The sequence below is a fragment of the Aythya fuligula genome, chromosome 1 (assembly GCF_009819795.1).
Source record: "Aythya fuligula isolate bAytFul2 chromosome 1, bAytFul2.pri, whole genome shotgun sequence".
NCBI classification, from domain to species: Eukaryota; Metazoa; Chordata; class Aves; order Anseriformes; family Anatidae; genus Aythya; species Aythya fuligula.
This window is the reverse complement of record NC_045559.1, coordinates 53596254-53619937: the sequence shown is the minus strand read 5'-3', so window position 1 is coordinate 53619937 and position 23684 is coordinate 53596254. Positions and strand designations below refer to the sequence as shown.

At 44.3% G+C, this 23684-nt stretch overlaps 1 protein-coding gene across 1 annotated transcript; it reads left to right on the top strand.

Annotated features, from left to right (window-relative positions):
- Positions 1-1821: 1821 nt before the first annotated feature.
- ADSL (adenylosuccinate lyase) lies at positions 1822-23480 on the top strand. The gene is made up of 13 exons (XM_032193330.1): positions 1822-2026; positions 6413-6616; positions 7748-7792; positions 8569-8648; positions 10585-10756; positions 11031-11077; positions 11486-11576; positions 16992-17061; positions 18004-18151; positions 19889-19979; positions 20550-20639; positions 22827-23003; positions 23337-23480. The coding sequence occupies exons 1-13, from the start codon at positions 1880-1882 to the stop codon at positions 23421-23423; spliced, it is 1449 nt and encodes a 482-aa protein (XP_032049221.1). The 5' UTR covers positions 1822-1879; the 3' UTR covers positions 23424-23480.
- Positions 23481-23684: the final 204 nt, after the last annotated feature.

Here is a 23684-nt window from a genome sequence, read left to right as displayed (position 1 = left end):
AAACGGCAGCACGGCTGCTGATGGCGACTCTGTAATGTTTACTCTGGAAGAAATGTTAGGTATTTTCCCCCAAAGAACCAAAAATTTAAAAAAATATATATTAATGAAAGTAACCAAATGTAAATGTCCTGGAGGGAGAGAAGGGGAGGAGGAGAAGCAGTGACGGGGGAGCACTCTGGTCTATCCTGATCTCCGCCACTTGGCTGGAGATGCGAAATGCTGCTCTGAGTTCCACAAACATAAGGGATTATGTTTACAAAGGTAAATGCCTTCTACCTGTTCAGGAAACTGGCTCACGGTGGGCATCAGACGTCTGGCGAGCTTCTCCTCGTTGCCAGCGGGCAATGGGAGAAGGGTTGTGTCTGGAAGAGGAATGGAGAAATAGGTTAATTTCATCTAATCTTCGTAGTAAAGCAGTGCCACTTCCTCTCTTCTTCTTCAAAAAAAAGACAAAAAAAAAAAAAAAAAAAAAACAACGAAGGGAGGAGGTTGCAGAACAAGAAACTTGGTGATGTCCAAACTGGCTGGATTAGAAAAGGCAGCTTTTCTACTTTGCACATAACTAGGTAACAGGAAGGTACAGCTCAAGTCCTCTTGCCTGAAACACTGTCCCCCAGAAGCAGACATTGTAATAATAAAACTAGTGGCTGTGTATATTGATGCTCTTCGCAAGTTACCTATAAGTGTTTTTTGGTTTTTTGTTTTTTTTTTTTTGATTTATTTTTTTTTCTTATACTTGAAATAGCTTCCTTTTAACTAAACTCTCACCGGAGCTCTGGTTTCTCCCCTCCTTCTCCAGCGTGCAGTAAAGCAAACAGACACAGGACAAACGGGGAGGACGTAGAGGAGATGCAGCAGTGTCTTGCATATAGCCAGGGTTCGTCTTAATTTCCATCCTGTATGCTCTCAGCTCTTTGAATTTCCTTTCCCGAGGGTTTTCCATGGACACAGAAACTCAGCACTTTACAAGGTGCTCTCGTATGGCTGGCTGCCCCCCCCCCTTCTCCTCCTTTTCTATATTTTTATTTTACTTTTAGTATAGTGGTACTTAAAATCACTGGTTCACTTAAAAAGAAAAAGAGAAAAAAAAAAAAAAAAAAACAACCAACAATAAAATGTTTAAACTCTACTAATGTACAAATAAGCTGAAATGTTGCATTTTATGTGTATTTTTGCCATAGCAGGTACTGTATTTCTCATGCTGGATTTAGAAAAAAAAAAAAAAAAAAAAAAAGAAAAAAAAGAGAAAAAAAATGAAAAAATGAAAAAACAAACAAAAAGGGTGATGTTTTATTGGAGTGTGACAAGAGTAATAAGGAATTAAGTCGTCGTCATTTCATTGAAACTGAGAGATGGTGTAATACATATATAAGTTTTCTGAAGGTTTTTTTTTGGGCTTTTAAACAGCTTTTTTTTTTTTCGTTTTTATTTTATTTTTATTTTTTTTTGAAAGATATGATTGTATTATGTGCAACTCAGTTGCTTACATTATAACTACAAAATATTTTTGGGTTCCTGGAAAAAAAAAAAAAAAAAAAAAAACGAGGAAAAAAAAAAAAAAAAAAAAAAAAAAAGAGAAAAAGACTAATAAATGTGTTTGGCTGCTAAGCATTTAAATCCTTTGGCTCCCGGTACTTTTTTGTTGGGTTTGGGGGGTTATTTTTGGGGGAGGGGGAGGGGGGAGAGGGGGCGTATTTCGGTCCCTGCGCTCTGGCCTCCAGCCGCCGGGTGGTGCTGCCTCCTATGGGGGGGTGTGGTTTACCCCGGAGGGGGTGTGGGTTATCCGGGAGGGGGTGTGGGTTATCTGGGAGGGGGCGTGGGTCCTATCCCGGATCCTTTTTCCCCGCTGCGGGCGCTGGATCCCGGAGCCGCCGCTGCCATGGGGACCCCCGAGGACGCGCTGAGCCGCTACCGCTCGCCGCTGGTGTCGCGCTACGCCGGCGCCGAGATGGCCTTCATCTTCAGCGAGAGGAACAAATTCGGCACCTGGCGCCGCCTCTGGCTCTTCCTCGCCCAGGCGGAGAAGGTAACGGGAAGGTAACGGGCCCGGGAGGGCGCTGGGAGGCAGCCCCCGGCCCCATCGCGCAGCCGGCGGGGTGCCCTTGGAGAGCGGGGGCAGCGCTGGGGGTCGCTCCCTGCCGAGCAGTAGGGAGCTGGTTGAAATAACCTCTTCCTCATCCCCCCCCCAAATTTGGAAATGATAATAATAATAAAAGGTGGCTGCCTGGGTAAACTTGGAAAATTTGGAATAAATTAAAATATATATATAATCTGTCTGCCCGGGTGCACGCGAGGGCAGTGCGCGAGGTTTGAGGTTTGGCACAACCCCACGTGTGCAATCCTCACCCGGCAAACCGCGCTGCGCTGCGCGCCCTCCCTCCTGCCCTTTGACCCCTCTGGGCAAAAGCCTCGCCAAGCGGATTTTGGGGGCCCGCAGGGGTTGTTGGCTCTGCAAACACCGGTGTCCTTCTGTGCCTGTTTGCTCTCGGGGGGTGTGCGCGGAGCGAAGCGCTGCCCTCTCCCACCCACCCCGCCGCCCTCGGTCTCACTGGCAGCCGCCCACATTTATTTGGCCCACGTTCCCTAAATCCCCTCGCTGGTGGCCAAAGTGGGCTGAACGCTGGGTTAGCACCCCCCTGGCGGGCAGGGTGCCACAAAAACCCAACAGCGCAAAAGGATCGGTGCTAATGCAGCCCCTGGGAAGCAGAGGCTGAAAGCACATCCATGGGATTGCGGGCTGGCATGTCAGTACTTCCCACGGAGTCAACGTTTCTAAAATCTAGTTTAAGATTTTTTGTTTAAGCCTTTTTGTTTTGAATTTGGTCCCCATCAGGGGTACACATGCAGCCAAGTATTACTTCCTAGCTCAGAGGCCATCATCTCTTCAGATGTGCCAGCTTGTGACTGCGCTGACGTACCCCGAGAGGGAGATTCAGATCTGCTTTTCCACAGTGATATATTCCAGAAAAAAAAAAGAAACATTGCAAATCCACAGGATAGCTCCCAGGCCTGATGTCTGTTTTGTTTTGTGCACAAACCTCCAGCTCCCACTTCCAAAGTAAGGAGGCAGTGGGAGTGCTGGGTGAAGCCGCTGCTGTCAGCACACAGACAGAGCAGCGCCATGCTGGCCAGCGAGCAGGCAGTGCCCAGAGCCATTTAATATCTTCCTTCTCCGAGGACCATGCTGCTGCTGCACCAAAGGCGATGCTTTAGAAGCTGAGGGTGTAATTATACAGCCGTGTTAAAGAGGAGTCCCCCTCCATCTCAGGTACTGTGATCACCACGGTTGAGATGTTGGCGTGAACTGACCGTGCATCTCATCACCCATCACACCAAGAACACCCGCTCAAGGAGCTTTGCATGGTCAAAGCATGATAATTTACACAGTCACCTCAATCCCAGCTGATAAACCATCGCCTTTTCTGCTGTTAGAAAATGAGGTGCTTTACCCACGTGCCCTACAGGAGAAGGGAGCTGCTGAAGCAACCAGCGGGGGGCTTCTTGGTTTCTGCTCCCAAGCCCAGGCCTCGGGGTTCCCCAGTCTCCTGTCCCTGTCTTCTGTCCCTTTTTTGCATCCCATTTCCACGGAGAGCTGTGTTCCCAGAAAGCAGAGACGGATCTTGCGATTTCTTGAGCACCATTTTCATGCCGGGAGGAGGGACGCTGCTATTTTTATCTGTCACCTCGTTCCAGGGGAGTTTGTCTCCTGATGTCAGTCGTGGACTCAAAGTCAGCTCCTCAGCACCTGTTAGCTCTGTCAGCAGTCACGCTGCGATAGATACAAGCGATTTCCTCAAGTTCCATGCTGAAGCTTCATAATATTTCTTTGCAGTCATACTAAAACAATATATAATAATGCAATGAATGAACTATGGGCAAATTTACTCCACTGCTTCTCCTCTCTACCTTTCAAGCCATTTATGCGCTGCTTCTCCAGTCCCTGCAGTCTCTGTTTCACAGCAAATCAGAATATTAGGAAGATCTCACCACAGGTTTTCTGAAGGTTGCAGGGAAGTAGCAAAAGAGGGAGCATGCAGCTTAGTTATAAATTTTAGCTGAAGGACATGGTGAGCTAAGTGGTTTCAGTATTTCATATTTCATTGCAATATTCATCCTACTTCAGGGAAAATTTTTTGAGTAGTCCACTTGGATTATGTGAATAACCAAAAAATGGTGTCACTGGGAACTGGATTAGACAGAAAATCTTCCCGGTTCGTGTTGTTTTTTTGTTGTTGTTGTTGTTTTTTTTTTACAGCAGATAACAGCGTGAGTTTGAAAGAGGAGACCCCACGAAGTGTGTGGTTATGAGATTCTTAAACTGGTCTCCTCCCAGAGACAGCAGCCAAGGTCTGGGTTAAGAGCTGAAGGGTGTGAGTTCATGCCCATCTCAAAACTCTGGCTTATTTTTTTTTAACATAAATTCATTTGTATTGTGATACTCCCACTAATACCTCAATATTATTTTTCAGACCTTGAGCTCTTTACCTAAACAACACATTATTTGAAAGGCAAGTACAGATTTCATGGAGCTCTTCCTTCCAGTGGACACCCCACAGCGTCAAACTGGCTAGTAAAATCTGACTGTTTTGCACGTATGGAATCTGGATGTTTATCCCCCTTAATATAAACACACAATCTATTGTGATAGATAGATATCTATATAGATAGCTCGCAATCTATTTTTTTTGTCCGATTTAAATTCAGTATTTTTCTGTCATGCATTCTTTGTTAGATGAGCAGTCGGTGTTCTCATTCCGTTTGCAGATATTCTGTTACCTGCAGATATTCTGTCATGAGGCCTGCTTTGCTCCGGCCTCAAGGACAAGGGTGAATGAAGAGGGATAGCTGCTCTAATAAATAGCACATCAAAGCGTTGGAACAGCCTTGGAGGAATCACGCTTTAAAATCACAACTCAGAGAGGGCCTCACTGACCTATAGCACTTTGGAGAAACCCTGTGATCCCCTTTAGGTAGTTTTTCTACTTAATTTACTTAGTTGGACACATCTGAAGGACATCTGATTGCTGTGTCCCTGAGGTACTGTCAGTGTTGGCCAAAAGTCAAGGGGAAGAGGCCTCCCACGACATTTGTGGACATGAAAACAGCGTTTGCTTTGGCACTGACCCACCTTGCAGGTACTCCTGTGACAAGCAGTCCCTTTTCTTGGGGATTCTTTCTCTCCACTCTGTATGGCTGTCAGTAACCACACGCTATGGCCAGAACGGATCATGGATGTGCGAGCAAGACAAGAGATTTTAATCTTAGCACAAGGCTCTGTCGCCTGATGAGTTGCCTGTGGGCTTTCAGGCGGTTATGATCCGTACCTGTGCACCTCCAGGACAGCAGCCTGGAGCCAGGTGCTTCTCCTCGTTCGTCTGGACAGCTGTGGTTGTGTGATTACACTTACAGCAAGATATTTTAAGTTGTGTGGGTACGAGTTACCCGATGAGGACCCTGAAGACATACCTGCTTTCCTTGCTGTTTTCTCTAATTCCAGATTCCTTACGTGCAAAACATTTTACTAGGCAGCTTCATTCTGAACAGACCCAGCTTTGAAATGTTTTGTATCATTAAAGCTTCCTTGTTGACAAATTGCAAGTACTAATGTGCAAAACAGTAGCATCTTAATTTAGAAAAAGCAGTAATGCCAAGTTCACTGTGAGACTTTTAAACTCACAGTATTAGGAAAATAATTTTTTCTCAGCTTAGTTATCTTGTGCAAGTATAGAACTGTGCAAGATTTATACCCGTGTATAATTCTGCAGTTCAATATCTTACTCTGTTCCTAAATCAGCTTGCTGAGTAATTTCAGCAGATGTTTTTAAACATGAACTGGGAGCATTTGTCTCCTGCTTCCAGGTCAAGTAACTCATTTCCTCACTTTCCAGTTTCAGGCTGAGATGAAGAATTTTAGGACTTGACTGCACCCAGTTGCCATTCTGCTGCGAAGACAGGCTGAGGGTGTTGAGGTTGTTCAGCCTGGAGAAGAGAAGGCTCCAGGGAGACCTTATAGCGGCCTGCCAGCCCCTAAAGGGGGCTACACGAGAGCTGGGGAGAAACTCTGTCAGGGGGTGCAGTGATAGGACAAGGGGCAGTAGCTTTAAACTAAAAGAGGGTAGGTTAAGGGTAAATGTAAGGAGGAAATTCTTTACTCAGAAGGTGGTGAGGCACTGGCACAGGTTGTCCAGAGAAGCTGTGGATGCCCCATCCCTGGAAATGCTCAAGGTCAGGTTGGATGGGGCTTTGAGCATCCTGGACTAGTGGAAGGTGTCCCTGCCCGTGGAACGAGATGGTCTTTAAGGTCACTTTCAGCCCAAACTGTTCTGTAATTCTATAATCTAAACAGCTTCTATTTCAGTTTGGTTTATCTGTTAAAGACAAAGGGCAACAGAAAGCTCTTTTCCCCTTGCAGTCGCTTGGGCTTCCCATCACAGATGAGCAGATACAGGAGATGGAAGCAAACCTGGACAACATCGACTTCAAGATGGCAGCGGAGGAAGAGAAGAGGCTGCGCCACGACGTGATGGCACACGTTCACACCTTCGCCCACTGCTGTCCGAAAGCTGCAGCCATCATTCACCTTGGAGCAACCTCCTGTTACGTCGGGGACAACACGGTAATAAAGCATTGTTAGTTGGGCCAAACAAAGACACAGGTGCTGACTTAATAGCTCTTTATAAACTTTACTTTATAAAATGATGCTCACTAGATTTTTTCAGAATTTTTTATTAGTTTTACTTTCAAATTTATTTATCCATTTCCCTAGCTGCCCTAGATAGGCAGATTCCTCTTATGTCATTTCCCTTTTGATATGAAGCAAGATCTATCGGCAAATTAACTGTTCCCTAAGCTCTTGTATGTTAAATATTCGTGGAGGTAAGACAGTAATGGTCATAAGAGTTGGGATGTGTGCACAAACGTGCGAGCTGTCAGTTGCATCAATGGAGCAAGAGTTCACTGACCTACAAAGCAAGTCGACTTTTAGCATATGCAGCCCATGAGCTTTCAGTTGTCACTTGGGACATCTGTATTGATTCAGGGTAGATAAAGTCCTTCAATGGAATGGATAAATAGGCTAAATAAAGAGGGAAGTGCTGCCATCCTACAGAACTATTAAAATATTTGTGAAAAAATAAAACTGAGTTCATACTAAAGCCTCAGTGTATTGCTGTTCCTTGATGTCCAAGTCACTGCAACTTCATATCCTCTTTTGTTGTATTAGAAGCTGCTGCATGATTAGTTTTACCTTACTCCTTTGCAAATCTCTTTGGCTTTTAGCTGTTACCACCTTCCTTCCACGTCACGTGGCACCCAGCTGTACTTGAGTCTCAAAAGGAGAAAGGCAAGAGTTCGGCACGATCAGCCCACTTACTGCTCTGCTATCTTTTGCTTACAGTGCCTCTATTTTCTGCTTGGATTAAATGATTTAGTCTGGTGACATCAGGAATATCTCAAAATAATCATTTATGTCCAGATCATGGAAATCAGTCTTCTGCTGCCCAGTGTGACTTTCCGTGGATAGTACAGTAAGAATGATGCTGGATCCAGCATTTTTTTCACAAACAAGTTCCTCGCCATGTTTGGGTACAAGCAGAAAAGCAGAGGTTTGATTGTAAGAAGACTTCTGAGCAGGCCAGGCTTTGTAATCATCTGTGTCCTCTCTGAGAGAAGCCAGTATGTGTGGTCCTTCAGATGGAGTGGGTGGTGGTCAGATGTGGCCCAAACTTCCTTTCTTTGCTTCTTTCAGGATCTGATCGTCCTCCGTGATGGACTTAACCTGCTGCTACCCCAGGTGAGAAGGCGGTTACTCAGAGTGTCTCGAAGTGGGCAGTGCTGGTGGCCCATGAATAACGTCTGGATTTTCATAGGCCTTGCTGGAGGAGCTGTCTGCTTGGGTTGTTCTCAAGCAAGTGAACAGTTATCTTCCTTTCCCCGTGTCTTTGTCTTTCCCCAAAGCTTCTTTGCTCATCATGAGAGTTATAAGCAACTCTTGGTAGATAGGAGCAGTTTCCATGTGCCAGTGGTAGCAGTTTTAGAAAACAACTCTATTGCTTTCAGGGTGCGCTTAGACACCCCATAACTAGATTACTTAGGAGTGTGTCTGCATTAAGGAAGCTGTGTAATACGATTTTCTGAGGACAAATATATTGGGAGCATAGCTGGCCTGAATGTCTTGGCATCCAATTTTTGCCAGACTGTAAATGTGTCAGTTACGCTCCAAGCAGCTTTATTTCTAAACAATTCCAGGAATAAATAAAATACTCAGAGCTACACCAGATGTAGGCTTGGGTTGGGCATGAAGACTGGTCTCGCTTCAGCTAAAGTCCAACTACTTATATCATCCGCTGCTCAAATTTTGTAGCTAGTAAAAATTATGTGCATGCCCTGAAAAAATGGAGCACACCGCATTCAACAATTAGAGGGAGCGATTCAAAGATTGCACAGCTTTTCTCCTCCCTTTTCTAACAACATTGCTGTGCTTAAGCATGCCACCTTCCACTTTTGTTTTTTTTTTTTTTTTTTTCCTTTCTCATGCTGCCTCTTTTCTATCCTCCCCGCATCCACCAGCTCGCAAGGGTGATCAGCCGGCTGGCCGACTTTGCAGAGAAGTACGCTGACCTGCCTACCTTGGGCTTCACTCACTACCAGTAAGTAGCCATCAGCCTTTCCCTTCATTTTCTTGGCTGTTCTTTGGATAGATTGACTTACTACTACTGTCTCCTTTCTCTGTTCTGTTTCCCATCTCTGATCCACTGCTGGACATCATTAGGACGCTGTTGGTGGTTCAGAAAAGGAATACAGCCTAACTCCAGCCTTGCCTCAGAAAATCGAACTGTTGCTTTGGATAGCTGTCATCAGTGGTTTTAGCACAGCCCGACGTTGTTTTAGCACAGCCGCATAAAGAACTTGCTAACGCAGATGTGTAAATCCTGGGGTAGTTCCAGGAGGCATGGTTGTGATCTGCAGTAGGCCCAGCTTCCAATCACATATTTGTAATACTTGTTTTTTTCATCGTTTCAGTTGTTTTCAACTGCAGCACAGAAAAGTTTGTTGCTGGCAGGAAACCTCAGCTACTCAGCCTGCTAAAACTTTCTTCTGAAGTGATGATTATGAGATCCTTTGGTTTTCACACAGCCGTATGTGGGTCCCTATGAAAAAAAAAAAAAAAAACAAACAGGAAGAGTTTCCCCATTTTAACAGGACACTGGCATTTTCTGTCTCTTTGGGAAATTACCCTTTTTGTGCAGTGCTGCTGGCATTGACGGCTTTTAGGCAGGCTCCTGAGTCAAAGTGCAGCAAGATTTGGACCGGTCTGCTTTGGGGAGAGGTAATTAGTCTATTACTTCATGAAGACAGTTTGCTTTCAGAGGCTTTAAACTGTGCATCTTGAGGTAAGCCTGGGTTTTCTACCCTGGTGGTGTGGAACACCAGATCCACGGAAATTAGTCATGGATCATGTCAGTATTAATGTCTGGCACTTTAAAATCACTCCCGAAGGAGAGTGGAAGCTTCAGGTCTCTGATTAATGGCCTTGCTGTATGTGCCGTGTCATTTGATCAGCTCTAGTCCTTGGTCCCTCTTCATCTACAGCTTCTCAGGGGACTGTTCTCAGGTCTGTGTTTTAGTTTGACTTTTGGAAAGCACAAAGGGGTATTCAAGAAGTGTACACGAGGCAAGTCCTACTAGTGAAAACCAAGGTAAAAAGACATTGAGTACCTTGGCCTTTTCTGTGTGTTGTGTCAGCAGGGCGCCCTGCCTTGTTTAGGAGCAGGTCCATGTTTTCCCTAGCCTTCCTTTTGCTGGTTAGGAACTTGTAGAAGCCTTTCTTTATCGCCTTTCACATTTCATACCAGATTCAACCCCAAGGTAGCCTTTGGCTTCCCTAACCCTTCCCTGCAGTGTTGGACAGTTTCTCCATATTCCTCCTGGATCACCCATCCCTGCTTCCACATCTCACGTGCTTTCTGTGCTTTTCTTGTTCACATGTGAAGTCTTAAAACAGTACAGGCGTTGCCTTTGGAGTTCATTTTGGTAATTTGAAATATTTCAGCTTCTGGGCTCAGCACCGGCAGGGGGTGCCCTCTGCCAGCAGAGGTAGCTGGATCTCCTGGCAGATCCCTGGTAGCTGTGGCTGGGAGCAGAAATAAGGAGCCTGGGAAGTCGACCTGTGAAGCCATATTATTTGTACAGACTGAGGCTTCTCCTTTTGACAGAGTTCTGGAAAAAAAAGACAAAATATGTATTTTTTTCTGACAAATGGGCAATCACTTTTCTGTAAGAAGCTATAGAAGGCTTTAGTAGTTAAGCACCTTCAAATATCCATTCTCGCTTATTTCTTAATCCCCTTTTTAACATGCACAGCAACTACGATTACTGTTTTCTCTTGATGTAACTACATTTAATTCCTGAAAAGAATGATCATATCCTCCAGTATCACTTATTGGTGGTGTGCATGTGCCAGATCTTTTTAACTCCTGCTCTGATGAATGAAAGAGAGGGGTCTCAACAGCAGCTAAGCGTGGTCCTTGTGGAGTTACTGTGCAAATTGTCAACGAGTTGTCTTCTGTTCTTGGTTGTTTTCAGACCTGCACAGCTCACCACCGTGGGGAAACGCTGCTGCTTGTGGATCCAGGACTTGTGCATGGACCTGCAGAACCTGGAGCGGGCTCGGGACAACCTGCGCTTTCGGGGCGTGAAGGGCACCACGGGCACGCAAGCCAGCTTCCTGCAGCTCTTTGAGGGAGACCATAGTAAAGTAAGTCAGACAGAGCCCGTGGCAGCCTTGGACATCTCCCCTCTGGAAGGCTGTTGTGTTTGCGGGAGCGTGGAGGTTCTGCTGTCACAAGGGCCCTGTGATCTCTGTGGGGCCCACTGGCAGAGATCTGTGGGAGGGGTACTTCCCAGCAGGTGCGAGGTTTGTGGATGGTAAACTGAGAAGAGCAGAGGATCCCTTTTGCTGTTGCTGACCTTTTTTTTTGGAGTCGTTGAGTTCTGAGGTCCTTTTGTTTTGTTTTTTTCCCTCCCCTGAGGTTGAAGAGCTGGACAGATTAGTGACTGAAAAGGCAGGATTTAAGCGGTATGTAACAAGAATGCTTAGTAACCCGAATTTGCTCTTAACAAAGTCTGACTCTTGCTGCCCGTGCTGGCCCAGATCCCACTGGCTGCCACACTGACATTGTTCTGCTGCTGACTTTACCTCCCCTGGTGGTCTTCCATTCCCACCTGCAGCCCTCTGGAGGAAACTCCACCTCCGAAGCAGGCCACTTCTGGCTGTCTCCCTGTCCAAGCACAGCTGTCTGTTTTTCCTCTGCTCTCTCTCTCCTCGTGCATGCTGCTCCAAGAAATCAATGGCCTGAATCCAAACTTGGTATAGGGACAGGTTGACAGTGCTGTCACCCACTTCAAAAGCCATTGTCACTCCTTGCTCAAAGTCTTGTTATATGGTTTAATGTCCGGAACACTCAACTTCTGTGCTCGTTTCTAGATCGTACATGGTCACGGGGCAGACCTACAGTCGCAAGGTGGATATTGACATCCTCTCTGTACTGGCCAGCCTGGGAGCATCTGTACACAAGGTGAGCCCCCTACCTGTACACACCAGGAAGAAGTGCAAGAGAAGGTGCCTGTGGGGCTAAATGCTTTCCTCAGGAAGTAGGAGTTGTTTGGCTGTTCTCTTTGTGATCATGTAAATTCACCACTGGGTTCATGCGTAGACATCAGACTTCAAAGATCTTAAGACCAGTGTTAAGGGAAAAAAAAAGTTTACTGAGCAGATTTCAAGTTGGATTAACAAATCCCATGCCAGATATTAGTCTAATCTGTGCTAAATCGATCCAAATAGAGTAAATGTCTTTCTTAGTGGTATATGAGTTTTTAAATTTCACTGCTTGCTCCCCGTTAATTGCTTCTCTGGTAATGGTGTTATTCTGCCTGTCCCTGTTGTTATAAATTCCGAGTCAATTTAGCTTTATAAGGTTTATTTATGGGGTCAATAAAAGGCAAATAAACAGCATTAGGTGCGCAGGGAGTCTGGACTCCTCCAACACACACACACACACGTTACATCAGGCGGCTGTTTTTTATGTTTCTAGGCTAATACATATTCATTACTACTTCTAGAAAAGGCAGGGTTATTATAATTAGTTCCCAAAATCCGAACCCTCCCACTGGCGCATGCGTATCAGTCTCTGGTGGTCCCTCTGGTGGTCTCTCATGCTGAAGGCTCGTAGTCTTCCTCCCAGGCTTTTTTCCTTGTCCTTTTCCTTTGTCCATCTTGGCCGGATGTCAGACTTGCATAGTGTCCAATGCAATAGTCACAATAGTTAGCAGTTATTCTGAACCCCCCGCCCCCCCAGATATCAGAGATTCAAGGTTTACCCTTCAAGCCCTCCATTGACACAAATTGCTGAAACATTCCTTACAATCCCTCATCTTCTTTTTAATATTCGCAATTCATGTCTCTTCTTCAACTTTTGCCAGTAAGAACTGCATTTCATCAGTCGGTTCTTGGGGGGTCCATTGCTTAAGCATCATTATTGACATATCACCTTTCTTCCCTACCGAAGTCATCACAAATCGGTTGCTATTTATTATTCGGTGTATCAATAATGTAAAGCAAGGTATCATACAAGGTATAAATAATAACATCATTACAACACATAAAAATAAAAATAGCATCCTTTTAACCCATGGTCCACCGGGCAGCCATGAAAACAAATCCCAATCCATACCCTTCCAAGTTTGTACTGGGACGTGGGCTAATTTTCTAATTTCTTTTGTTATCTGTTTAACCACTTTTCCGTTACCATCAACTTGTAAACAACAATTAGAGTCGTTCAGCTTTCCACATGCTCCCCCTTCCTCTGCTAGTAAATAGTCTAAAACCATTCTGTGTTGAAAGATAGCATTCCTCACCTGGGTGGACCGATCAGCCAAAAGACCCAAATCCGTCGTTGTTTGACTGGTTATAATTTCGAGGGCAGTTTGCAACCTAATTATTCGATTTAAATTATAAATAGGTTCTTGGGCCCCCGATACTACCTTGTTCGGGTTCCAGGTAGCTGGTCCATAATGCTGTATGATTCTTTCAGGAGGCCATTCATTCTCTCCCCATTTTTGGGCACTACCCCCGGCTAAGGAAGCATCAGTAGATCGTTTCACTCTATTCACATCATCATATAATGTTACTTGTAAATGATTTCCTTGTATTTGTGACAATAGAAAGAACAAGGGTCTTATGTACCCCACATAGCATATTCCTGACCAGTTTTTGGGTAGCCTCTTGTAGGCATATTCGCCACACACCCAGTAATGTCCCTTTAGGGCCCATGTCCCATTTGGAAAAGGACCATCCCATTCTTCTTTATTCTTTGGAGCATGAAAATACAGAGTGTTCTTGTCACCGAGTGGTCCTGTTACAATGTCTGCCCCGTTTGTACTCAGATATGTACACCTCCAAGCTCCTGCATTGGATTCCCACTTACAATTACAATCAAGTTTTCCTTGGTGGCCTGTCATATTATGAGCTGACCAGAAATGCTTAAAGAACACTCGTCTCCCATTCTCATCTTGCCACCTCCAGCGGTAGACCCTTACCACATGCTGTTCCCTAGTGGTGTTATCACGCTGACAGCTCAAGATCTGACTGTCAAATTGTCCCTCCGCTTGTGCTCTTTCCGCGGTTTCACATCCAGATCCAAAAAACTCCCTATATGAGCATTTCAGCCAAGTCCCGTTTCTCAGCTGGACATGTGTGGCGTTCCATTGCCCACTACGTGCTGTACAGTTTATGGGTCTACATTCAGGATCAGCACAATCATATCCGGGAGACAGCGTCCAATTACAAATGCTTTTTCCTACCGCTACCGTTCCTGTTCTATTTAAGCAGTACATACCCCGATCTGACGAGTACAATTGCCACGGGCCTCCTTCGTCTTTCCAAAACTGTGTCCCGTTATGAACTTCACTCAAATTACTAACCCACCACTTGGGTTCGACCGGGCCAGCTACCCAGGGCCATCTTTCAGCCCCCTCCGGTCCTCCGCAAACCCAGCAGTTACTCAGGTTAAAGGCCTTGGCCACTTCCTCCCCCAGAATGAAAAAGTTATTCCTCCATTCTTGCCCATGGCTCAGTTGCCCCTGTAAAAACAGTACCAGGATGTATAGCATTGCTTATCCTTCTGCGCCGTCCAGTCTTGAGGGTGAGGGAAGCACCTTCACTCAAGGGGTTGGGCCTGCTCTCAGGGTTGATGTGTTACCGTTCAGCCTTTCGGGGTGATCCAGCTCCTGGAAAGCTAATCACAGTTTTATATGGGTTTAAAAAAAGGTTCTTATGTGTTTGTTTGTTTTTTTTTGTTTGTTTGTTTTTGTTTTTTGTTTTTTCCTCCTTTCTGGATTTCTCTGACAGCAGCCACAGAGATTTTTCTGTCTTTCTTCATCACGCCTCACAAAGACCTTTTGAGCCTCTCATAACAATTTCTCCAAGCCCCTGTCTTGCCAGTTATCCAGTTTCTCTATCTTTTTTCATATGTCCTCCCATGATTTTGCCACAAACTGAGTTTTTAATAGCACCCCCCAGTGGGTGAATCTGGATCCAGGCCAGAGTACATTAGGAGGCTTTTTCTTAACCTTCCCAGCCACTCTGTTGGGGACTCCTCTCTTTTTTGGTGTTCGTTAAAAGCGTTATTAATATTCTGTCCCCCTGGTACTGCCTCCTTGATGCCTTGAATTATTGTAGCTCTAAGATCTCTCATGTCCTGTTGCCCTGCTGCCATTTGGTGGTCCCAGTCAGGGTCCACATTTGGCCATTTTGTATCCCCGGGCGGTCCAGCTTGATTTTGTCTTTCCCATATTCTCATTCCCACTTGTCTAATCATCCCCCTTTCCTCCGTGGTGAAGAGGATCCCCAAAATCGACTGCATTTCTTCCCACCTATACGTGTTAGGTCCCAGGAATTGATCTAATCTCTCTGCGACCCCTCAAGGATCATTCAATAAACTACCCGTTTCCTTTTTAATATTTCTCACATCTGACGTATTGAGGGGCACAGTCACAAAGCCTCTTCCTCCCTGGTTACCTCCCCAGGGTACCCCCAGCAAAGGGTATAAACCCCTCTGCTCCTCAGCCCCTTCCTGTTCCCTTTCCCTGTTTCTCTGTTGCCTCCTTGTCCTTCGGACAGGTGGGAATGGGATAGGGGTCAGTGCGGTTGGGGAAGGTGGGTTATCTGGAGGAGGCAAATTATCAAGGGGCTCCCACTCCTTACATTCTTCATCCTCCTTTTTTGTAATTAAATTAAATATACGAGTGGCAGGTGATTCTGTTAGTCTTAACCAGGCTGCAGCAAACTTGCTCTCTTCCAGATCCACAGGTGTTCTGCTATTCACGTGAATATTCAATGCCTGACAAACCCAGTCCTCTGTGGACCCAAATATCAGCCAAGATACTACATGGGGTCTTAAGGGTTCTTTTGGCCATTTAACCATACAAAATTGAATCCTTCTTGCCTTATCCTTATGTTTAGTGCTTCTAAAACTATCCCAATATCTTAACATTAGCCCTAAGGGACTATCTGGTAGAATATCTGGTGATTTTTCCCCCTTTTTAAACCAGAGGCCCCTCCTCGAACCTCCCGAGTCTGAGGATCTGCTTTGTTCCTGACCCGTTCCTGGAACTTCTTTTTATACAAAAAAAAGTTCCGAAACTCCTGGCTGTGCCTGTATCTAAAGGTGTCTGGTGAGTGTTATCTCACCCACAAATACCTGGAACGATCACTTCGGTCAGAAGGCCTCCACATGCTTCAGAACTGAGTCCCATCTCAATCACACCCCGGCACACCATCACACAGCCAGACCCACCCAACCCAGCAGCGTACTCACCAAACGATAAATCTTCGTTCGGATCTTCGTGCACAGAGTTACGGGTGTAAACCAGAGGAGGGGAGAGCTCTTTGTTCCTCACTTGCCTCTTCTGTTCGTAATCCAGCTGGGCTCCCTACTGCCCTTGGAAAAGGGCCACAAGGAAACAAGGGTGGGGGGTGCCTCCCTTAGGCGTTCGCAGCCTCGGGACCCAAGAGGATCACGTCGGGGTCACCAAATTGTTATAAATTCCGAGTCAGTTTAGCTTTGTAAGATTTATTGGTGAGTGCGCAGGGAGTCTGGGCTCCTCCAACACACACACACACGTTACATCAGGCGGCTGGTTTTTATGCTCCTAGGCTAATACATATTCATCACTACTTCTAGAAAAGGCAGGGTTATTATAATTAGTTCCCGAAATCCGAACCCTCCCACTGGTGCATATCACTCTCTGGTGGTCCCTCTGGGGGTCTCACGTGCTGAAGGCTCATAATCTTCCTTCCAGATTTTTTTCCTTGTCCTTCGCCTTTGTCCATCTTGGCCGGGTGTCAGAGACTTGCATAGTGTCCCATGCACTAGTCACAATAGTTAGCAGTTATTCTGACCACCCCCCCGAATAACAGAGACTCCAGGTTTACCCTTCAAGCCCTCTGTTGACACGAATCGCTGAAACATTCCTTACACTGTGGATTCTTTTCATTGATTTATCTCTCTTTCCTCCCACCTCCTTCTCTTGGGCTAAAGTGATCTGTGGTATGTTTTTCTGTTTTAGTTTTGTAAGCTGGCTGGTTCAGTGAGCACACGTTATCTGTATTTGCAAGCTGCTGTACTTTTGTTATGGTTTTTCAGTGTTCCCTCCTGGTATCTTTTAACATTCCCTGCAAAGCTTTGCCCTTCTTGGAGTCCTGTTGTATTCTAATACAGTGGACACCCTCTTTTAATTATGCTTTCTTGACTGTGGGATTTTTAGGCCAGCAACTATGGTTGTAGTGTCATTTTTTTTCTCAAATTTTTCACTGCCTCCTCAGTTGTCTTCTTGGACACTAACGTAAATGATTCTTCACAAATGCTGACAGGAGATATACTGGTGGGTGTTGGTTTGGTTCTGTTTATTAATTTCTTGGGCTTTTTTTCTAGATTTGTACCGACATTCGTCTTTTGGCCAACCTGAAGGAGATAGAAGAGCCTTTTGAGAAGGACCAGATTGGTAAGGGACTATAGCCATTTCTGGGACTGGCATATGGACCCTTTGACTTATGCTGGTGCAGCAATTTAAGCAAGCTTAGAAATGTGACTGGCAGAAGTTGCTTTAAATTAACTGGGGTGTGAGGTAAAGGTTTCTGGATATTAAGTAATGAATTTAATTTTAATATTTGTATTCATGCACTTCCTGAGTTGAGGGAGAGCAGAAGTAGTCATGTATTCTGCATTCACCACAGAGGATGCCCTGGTTCTGAGGAGAACACGTTGTTTTCCATTCCTCAAGAGCCTAACTGGAGTTGTAGGTTTCCTGGTTGACTCAGCATTTTGGTGTTTGTAAACAGACAAATTTGGAACAATAAAACTGGACTGGACACTTGCCAGAAAAATGCCAGTGACATGACTCTGATGTTGATAAAAGGGGAGGAGGGAATGTCAAGTTTTAGACCTTGGTGCCCAGGCACCCTAAATAGTTGCATAGGATTGAGTCAGCAGTTCAAGCCTTAGCCCTGTCTGTTACTTGAACCATTCTGCATTACATGATTGGTTTTAAAGTACATTTCAACAGAGCAGAAGGCAGCAGTGTATCTGACTTGGAAGAACAGCATTACAGGGGTCGTGAACGCTGCTAGTGTTGCCATGGGTAGCTTAGAGAGATGGTGCTAAATACTGCACTAGAAATAACGTCCGTTTGTTCCTGTTCTGTGGTAGTACTTATGCTGTTTTGCAGAATGGCAAAATGTCTTCTCACTTTTTCCCCCCCCCCACATTTGGATGTTTCTGATCAATCTGAAGAAGTTCGATGTTGTCATTTTCTTTACTGCATTTAGAAAACCGTCGTGTTCTGAGGCTTTAGTCTAAATTTGATTCCTGACGCACTTCTCTTATCTGGAGGAGGCCCTGCACCTTCCTGAGCGTGCTATTTCCACCACTCTCTCTCCTTTCACAGGTTCAAGTGCAATGCCTTACAAGAGGAACCCGATGCGTTCAGAACGGTGCTGCAGCCTGGCTCGACACCTGATGACTCTGATCATGGATCCCCTCCAAACAGCTTCTGTGCAGTGGTTCGAGCGAACGCTGGACGACAGCGCCAACAGGTTCGTTCACACTGTGCAACGCAGCCATTCTGGAAGGTCTTGTGCAAGAAGGCCCGCTGATGTATTGAGGAAAGACTATTTTTAAACTAAAACCACAAGTTACCACCTTGATGAAAAGCAGTCTCAACAGAAGTTAGAGACTTGCAGACTGGTTTCCTCTGAAAGGTCAGGTGAAAAATGTTAGTTTTCTGTAACCGTCAAGACCTTTTGCAAAGCAAAGCAGCAGAGAGAGGAGGGATGCAGGAAACATAGGTAATGAATTGCTCTTATAGTTTTCTGGTTTCAAAAGCATAGTGTTGTAGCATAGCAGCTCTCACATTTCTCAGATTGGTTTTTTCTTCCTGTTTTGAACATCATTTTTGACCCTATGCTTCTTCACTTTTAACACTGAATAATTCAATATTTTATCTGTAAACCCTTCACCCTCTGGCAAATCTGAAGACACTTATTTTCATCTCTCTGTAAAGTGTTGCTCCATACAAGAAGCAATTTCGATCCCAAAGAGCACAAACCATTACTAAGTGATGTTTCATAAAAACCTGTGCAGATCTTTTAGACATGCTCAACAAACTTGGCTTTGTTTTCTGATTCTTCATTATGACTACTTCGAGATGAGCAGAAGTTATCTATAGTTGTTATTAAGTGAGTGATAGCCATTCAATTTGTCCATCTAGCTGTAAGTACTAAATCTGCATAAAGCTCTTACTTAGCTTTGAAATGTTCAAAGCAGTCTTCTGATGCAGAATTTGGTCTCCGGGATTTCTAAGATACAGGACACGTGGAATACTGAACAGCAGAAAAACACTGTAAAATTTCAGAGATTGGATATTGGTTGATATGGTGGGTTTATTTCCCAAGAGCTACCAAGCACTGAGATAACTACTGGAATGTTTCAAATTTTATTTTGACCTCATCTTACAAAAAGAGTCATTCGTCTACTTCATAATCTGTTTACAAAATTCTGTGCCTTGGATTTTTCTTGTCAAAGCTGAAGTATTTTGAAAGGAGGGCAAGCCAGAGGAAAAGCAAACAACCTACAAAACAGCATAAAGGGCATCCTTTTGAATACAGTATGATAGAATTGGGAGCTTTACATGTAGCACAAGATTCAAGTACTAGTTAGTTTGAAAAGATCACGATTTATAATGGACCAGGTTCTGCTCTCACAGGTGGGTGATGTTGTACTGGCTGCACTGTGACCCAGACTCTTTTGCCTGATACAGCACAGTCCCCACTACTGCCTTTCCTTTCCCTCCTTTCCTTTTGGCATTCTTTTTTGTCAGGAGCCTGCTTAGTGATCTGGAGTTGGTCTCTTGGAGGAAACCCCCACCAACCGCATGGATCTCTTTGGAAGTTCCCCGCTGAGCACAGCCAGGCACAGCATGAGTGCACAGCAAGTCTTACTCCTGCAGGGTAGGATCCATAGACAGGGCAATGCAGAACACCTAGGGGAAGATAGTCTTGTGTGTTTACTAGCTCTGTAAATTGCTGCCCTCTTTTCTAGCTGTGTAATCATTGAATTATTTTGGAGCTTTCTATCTGTGTCTCTACGCTTTCTCTTCTCTTTCTGTATTGACCTTTAAGCAGCAAGAAGTGCCCATAAAGAGAACGGTTCCACCTTTTGGTCCACGGTACGCTATCTAAGAGACATTTACAGAAACTTAGGAGCTGGATCTGTGGTAGATGTGAACATGACCTTTATTGCTAACTGGGCCCCTGTGCCTGTCTGTTTCCTAGGCGCGTGTGCCTGGCCGAGGCCTTCCTCACAGCTGACATCATTCTGAGTACGCTGCAGAATATCTCCGAGGGACTTGTGGTATATCCAAAGGTAAAACACTAGATATAGATAGCATGTGAAGCATTGTGTCCTTGATAATGCTGCAACTAAGCCAGAGTGGGTAAAGAAAAAGAAAAAAATCTTCACACTCAATGGATTACATTTTTATCTGGTAGTTCAAACAGTTCCTGAGTTTTGTTCTCCATTCTTACTGTCTGCAATGCAGGCTTAAAATGGCATTTGTTAAAGCCAAAAGATAGTAAATTGAAAACTTCTTAAAAGGAGTATTTTTCTCTGAGCTGCACAATGAATTTGTAGAATTTACCATCAAAAGATCCAAGGCAGATCTCATACAGACCCGTAACTTACCTACAGGCTTTAAAAAAATAAAATTGTACATCTTTTCCACAGTAATGTTCCATAAAAAGTTCAGTTCCTATTATCAGCTCCAATAGATTTTCAGAGCTAAGTTCAAAAAGAGTTCATCACTGTTCATCACTGCACAGTCCTGGGGATTCAAAAGGAGAGGAAAACTTTACCAGGAATCACGGTTGTCTACAGGAATTCCTATAATGCTGTTTCTCTCTTTTTGTTTTGTTTTGTTTTGTTTTGTTTTTTAAGGTGATTGACAGAAGGATCCGGCAGGAGCTTCCATTCATGGCCACAGAGAATATAATCATGGCGATGGTGAAAGCAGGAGGCAATCGTCAGGTACAAATGAATTCAAAAATACCTTTTTTTACTTTCTGATGTTTCACTCCTGAGAAACAAAAGCTTCTGGGTTCTTGTCCTGAATCTCCCACCTTTCTGTGTTCTCTTCCTGCTCCCACAGAGTTATTAATATTAGCCAGCCTCTGCTCTCTGCAGGGAGAGCTGTTGTAGAGATCCTTTAGTGTTAGGAACACTGCGTGTTTGAGCTAATCTGGCTGTCTGTGCTGGAGAGGAGAGAGACCTATTTTTATTATGTTAGATACTAGTAGGCGTTTTCCTCTTGTAAATGTTTGAAGGAACTGGGAACACAGGCCAAGCTTCTTTAAATGGAATGTGTTGGCAGTTGGCTACCTTATAAATTAAAGGAATGAATCAGTACCAAAAAGCAAGTAAGGCTGTTCTGAACCATTCATTCTTGTGTCACACTTCCTGAATTCAGGGTAGTGCCTTTTGTTGCTAATTTTGTTTTGTGTCCTTTATTAAATTTTCTGTGTTGAAGCAAATTGAAATTGAACGTTTTTGTTAGCAAATAAATCCAGATGCACCTGGATTATATTTCCTTATCATTTAATTTTAAAAATCAGTTTAGAACTGATGATGAGATTTACATCCCAACAAGACAGCTTATTTTCACTTACCTTTAGATAGTAACGCTTCCTTCAATAATTGTTGTCCCATCAGGGACGAAGTAAAACTTGCAAAGAGCAGAAATGTGTCTTGGAAGCTTTCAGCAGGATATGTGGTTCTAGCTCTCTGGAACACTTCTGGCAACTCACCCCCAGGTTTAGTCATTAGCTATTAGTCAGGAAACATCTTTTTTCCTTTCTTTTCTGTGCGTCTCTGATGTGTGCCACTGAGTCAGTGGGTAAGCTCACCAACTGAGCACGTTAAGGTTCATATCCTGTGGATGGTTTCCTTATCTCTTCAGCTGTTTCTCTTTCTAAAGTACCGTGTACTCACCTAAACAGTCCTCTTTATTTAATTAGATTGGAGAGCTAATTTCATTTCTGTTTGCTATTGGCCTACCTTCTTTCTGGTGCTGTTTAATTACAATTCTGTAGAGTTCAGTACGCTTACAGAAGCTGTCCTTAGTCACATGAATACATCCTGTTTTCATGTGCTGAAAAGTCTGGAATAGCAGATTTTCTAAAGACAAAACTGAGTTTACCCACTTCATGGCAGAGAAACTCACTTGCCTTCCCCACCACTGAATAGCTCCCTCCCCTAAACATCCAGATCTATTTGTCTGAGGTAGGTTGGTGCTGGAACAAGATGGCCTTTGAATGGAGGAGATGAGGAAGAGGAGATCATTTTCCTTCTAACTGAAGATTGCTCAAAGATAATTCATTTGAGGAGAAAATTATTCCAGGTCTATAAATGCAACCCTATAACAAGTTTAGGGCCAGCATGGCAGCATCTGATTTTGCAGGTGGTCCTCTGCATTCAGGTTCTCTTGTTTTTACGGACTGATTCCACAGGAAGTCAAAGGAATAGGAAATGTTTCAGAAAATTTGTTTTAAGAATGTTGTCAGTCGTAGTTCCATGTGAGGGTTCTATAGCGAAGAACGTCTTAAAGCCCTCAGGTTTGTGTGTTTGTTTCTTTTCCCTGTCAGTCTGTTTGTCCTTATGTAAGCCATGGTTTACATAGTCTGCCCTGGTGTACACAGTCTCACTGCTCATTGAGTTGGGCAGCTTTTCTTTTTTTTCTTTTCCAAGTTTGTAGATGCTTTTCATTGTTATGCTCCCACGATGTTCCATACAGGGCATGACTAGTTGTGAGTAAGGAATTCCTTTATTACAGTTCACAGAATATTTCTGGGAACAGCTATTCTCATCTGTCTCAGGAAAAATAAAGTAAGGAGTAGAACAACTGAAAAAAAAATAATCACGTAGTGAATCCTAAGAGTATTTGAAGAGTTTGAGGAAGTGTAAAGGATTCTGCTGCCATAACTCTGTGGTATAATTGAACAGGGGCAGATGTGGAAGGATTAATAAAATCTTGTTTTCAGATCTGATACATGTGATATATGAAACACTACAGTCCAAGATGTGTTCCATTTGTGTGCTGTTCAATGAACTCTTCTCTGGTGTTTTTCCCTCCTGCACAAGTTAGCAGCATAAACGTGTGCAGTCAGTAACAGCAGACTGACTTTTTCATTTTCCCTTCTCTTCCCCCTGCTCCTGCAGGATTGCCACGAGAAGATCCGTGTTCTCTCCCAGAAAGCAGCTGCTGTTGTGAAACAGGAAGGGGGTGATAATGACTTCATTGCCCGTGTGCGTGCTGATCCTTACTTCAGCCCCATCCATAAACAACTTGATAGCCTTCTAGATCCCTCCTCTTTCACTGGACGTGCTCCTCAGCAGGTAAAGTACTCAAAATAGGATACAGTTTTAGGGGTTGTTATCTAATTAATTTTTCATCCGCCATCCTCTTGTGTGCCAGAGAGTACACACATTTTCTATTATCTCTGCTCATACTACTACAGCAGATGCATTTATCTTGGACATATTTACACATATTTCTTTGAATTCTTTGTCTTTCTACCACATGGGCTTCAAATTTTTGATCCTGGGCATATCTGACTGCTCGGTGTCTCTGTGAAACGGAGCTCCCATGAGGCAAGCAGGTCTGAATAGGGAGAAGAAGGGAACGCCGCCTTCTCTGCTCACTTTCTCTTCCCCCTCTTTCTTGAACAGGTGGCAAAGTTCTTGAAGGAGGAGGTTCGACCAGCACTGATCCCATACAAAAGCAAGATGGGTGGGAAAATTGAGCTGACACTTTAGGCACTTTTTGGCAAGGCTGTGGGTACAGGAAGATAATAAAAACCGTATTGAACCAGGTGTGTTTACCTTGTCACATTATTTTTGTTGTCTACAGCACGTTTAACCCCCAGAGCTTACAGCCACCTTGATTCCAGGTGGGCTTTCCTTTCTTTGCCTGCTGTTTAATCAAGCCTCCCTCTATTGTGTGCAGAGGTACTGAGAAACGCTTGAAGGTGACGAGGTGGCTTTAACACAGTACCTTTCATTGGCCCCGTACAGAGC

Bases quoted from the DNA above. Each gene is read 5' to 3' on its own strand.
- ADSL (XM_032193330.1), top strand. From the start codon at position 1,880: ATGGGGACCCCCGAGGACGCGCTGAGCCGCTACCGCTCGCCGCTGGTG. The intron at 6,617-7,747 runs GTAATAAAGCAT...TGCTTCTTTCAG, and splicing joins GTTACGTCGGGGACAACACG to GATCTGATCGTCCTCCGTGA. The intron at 11,577-16,991 runs GTGAGCCCCCTA...CTTTTTTTCTAG, and splicing joins TGGGAGCATCTGTACACAAG to ATTTGTACCGACATTCGTCT.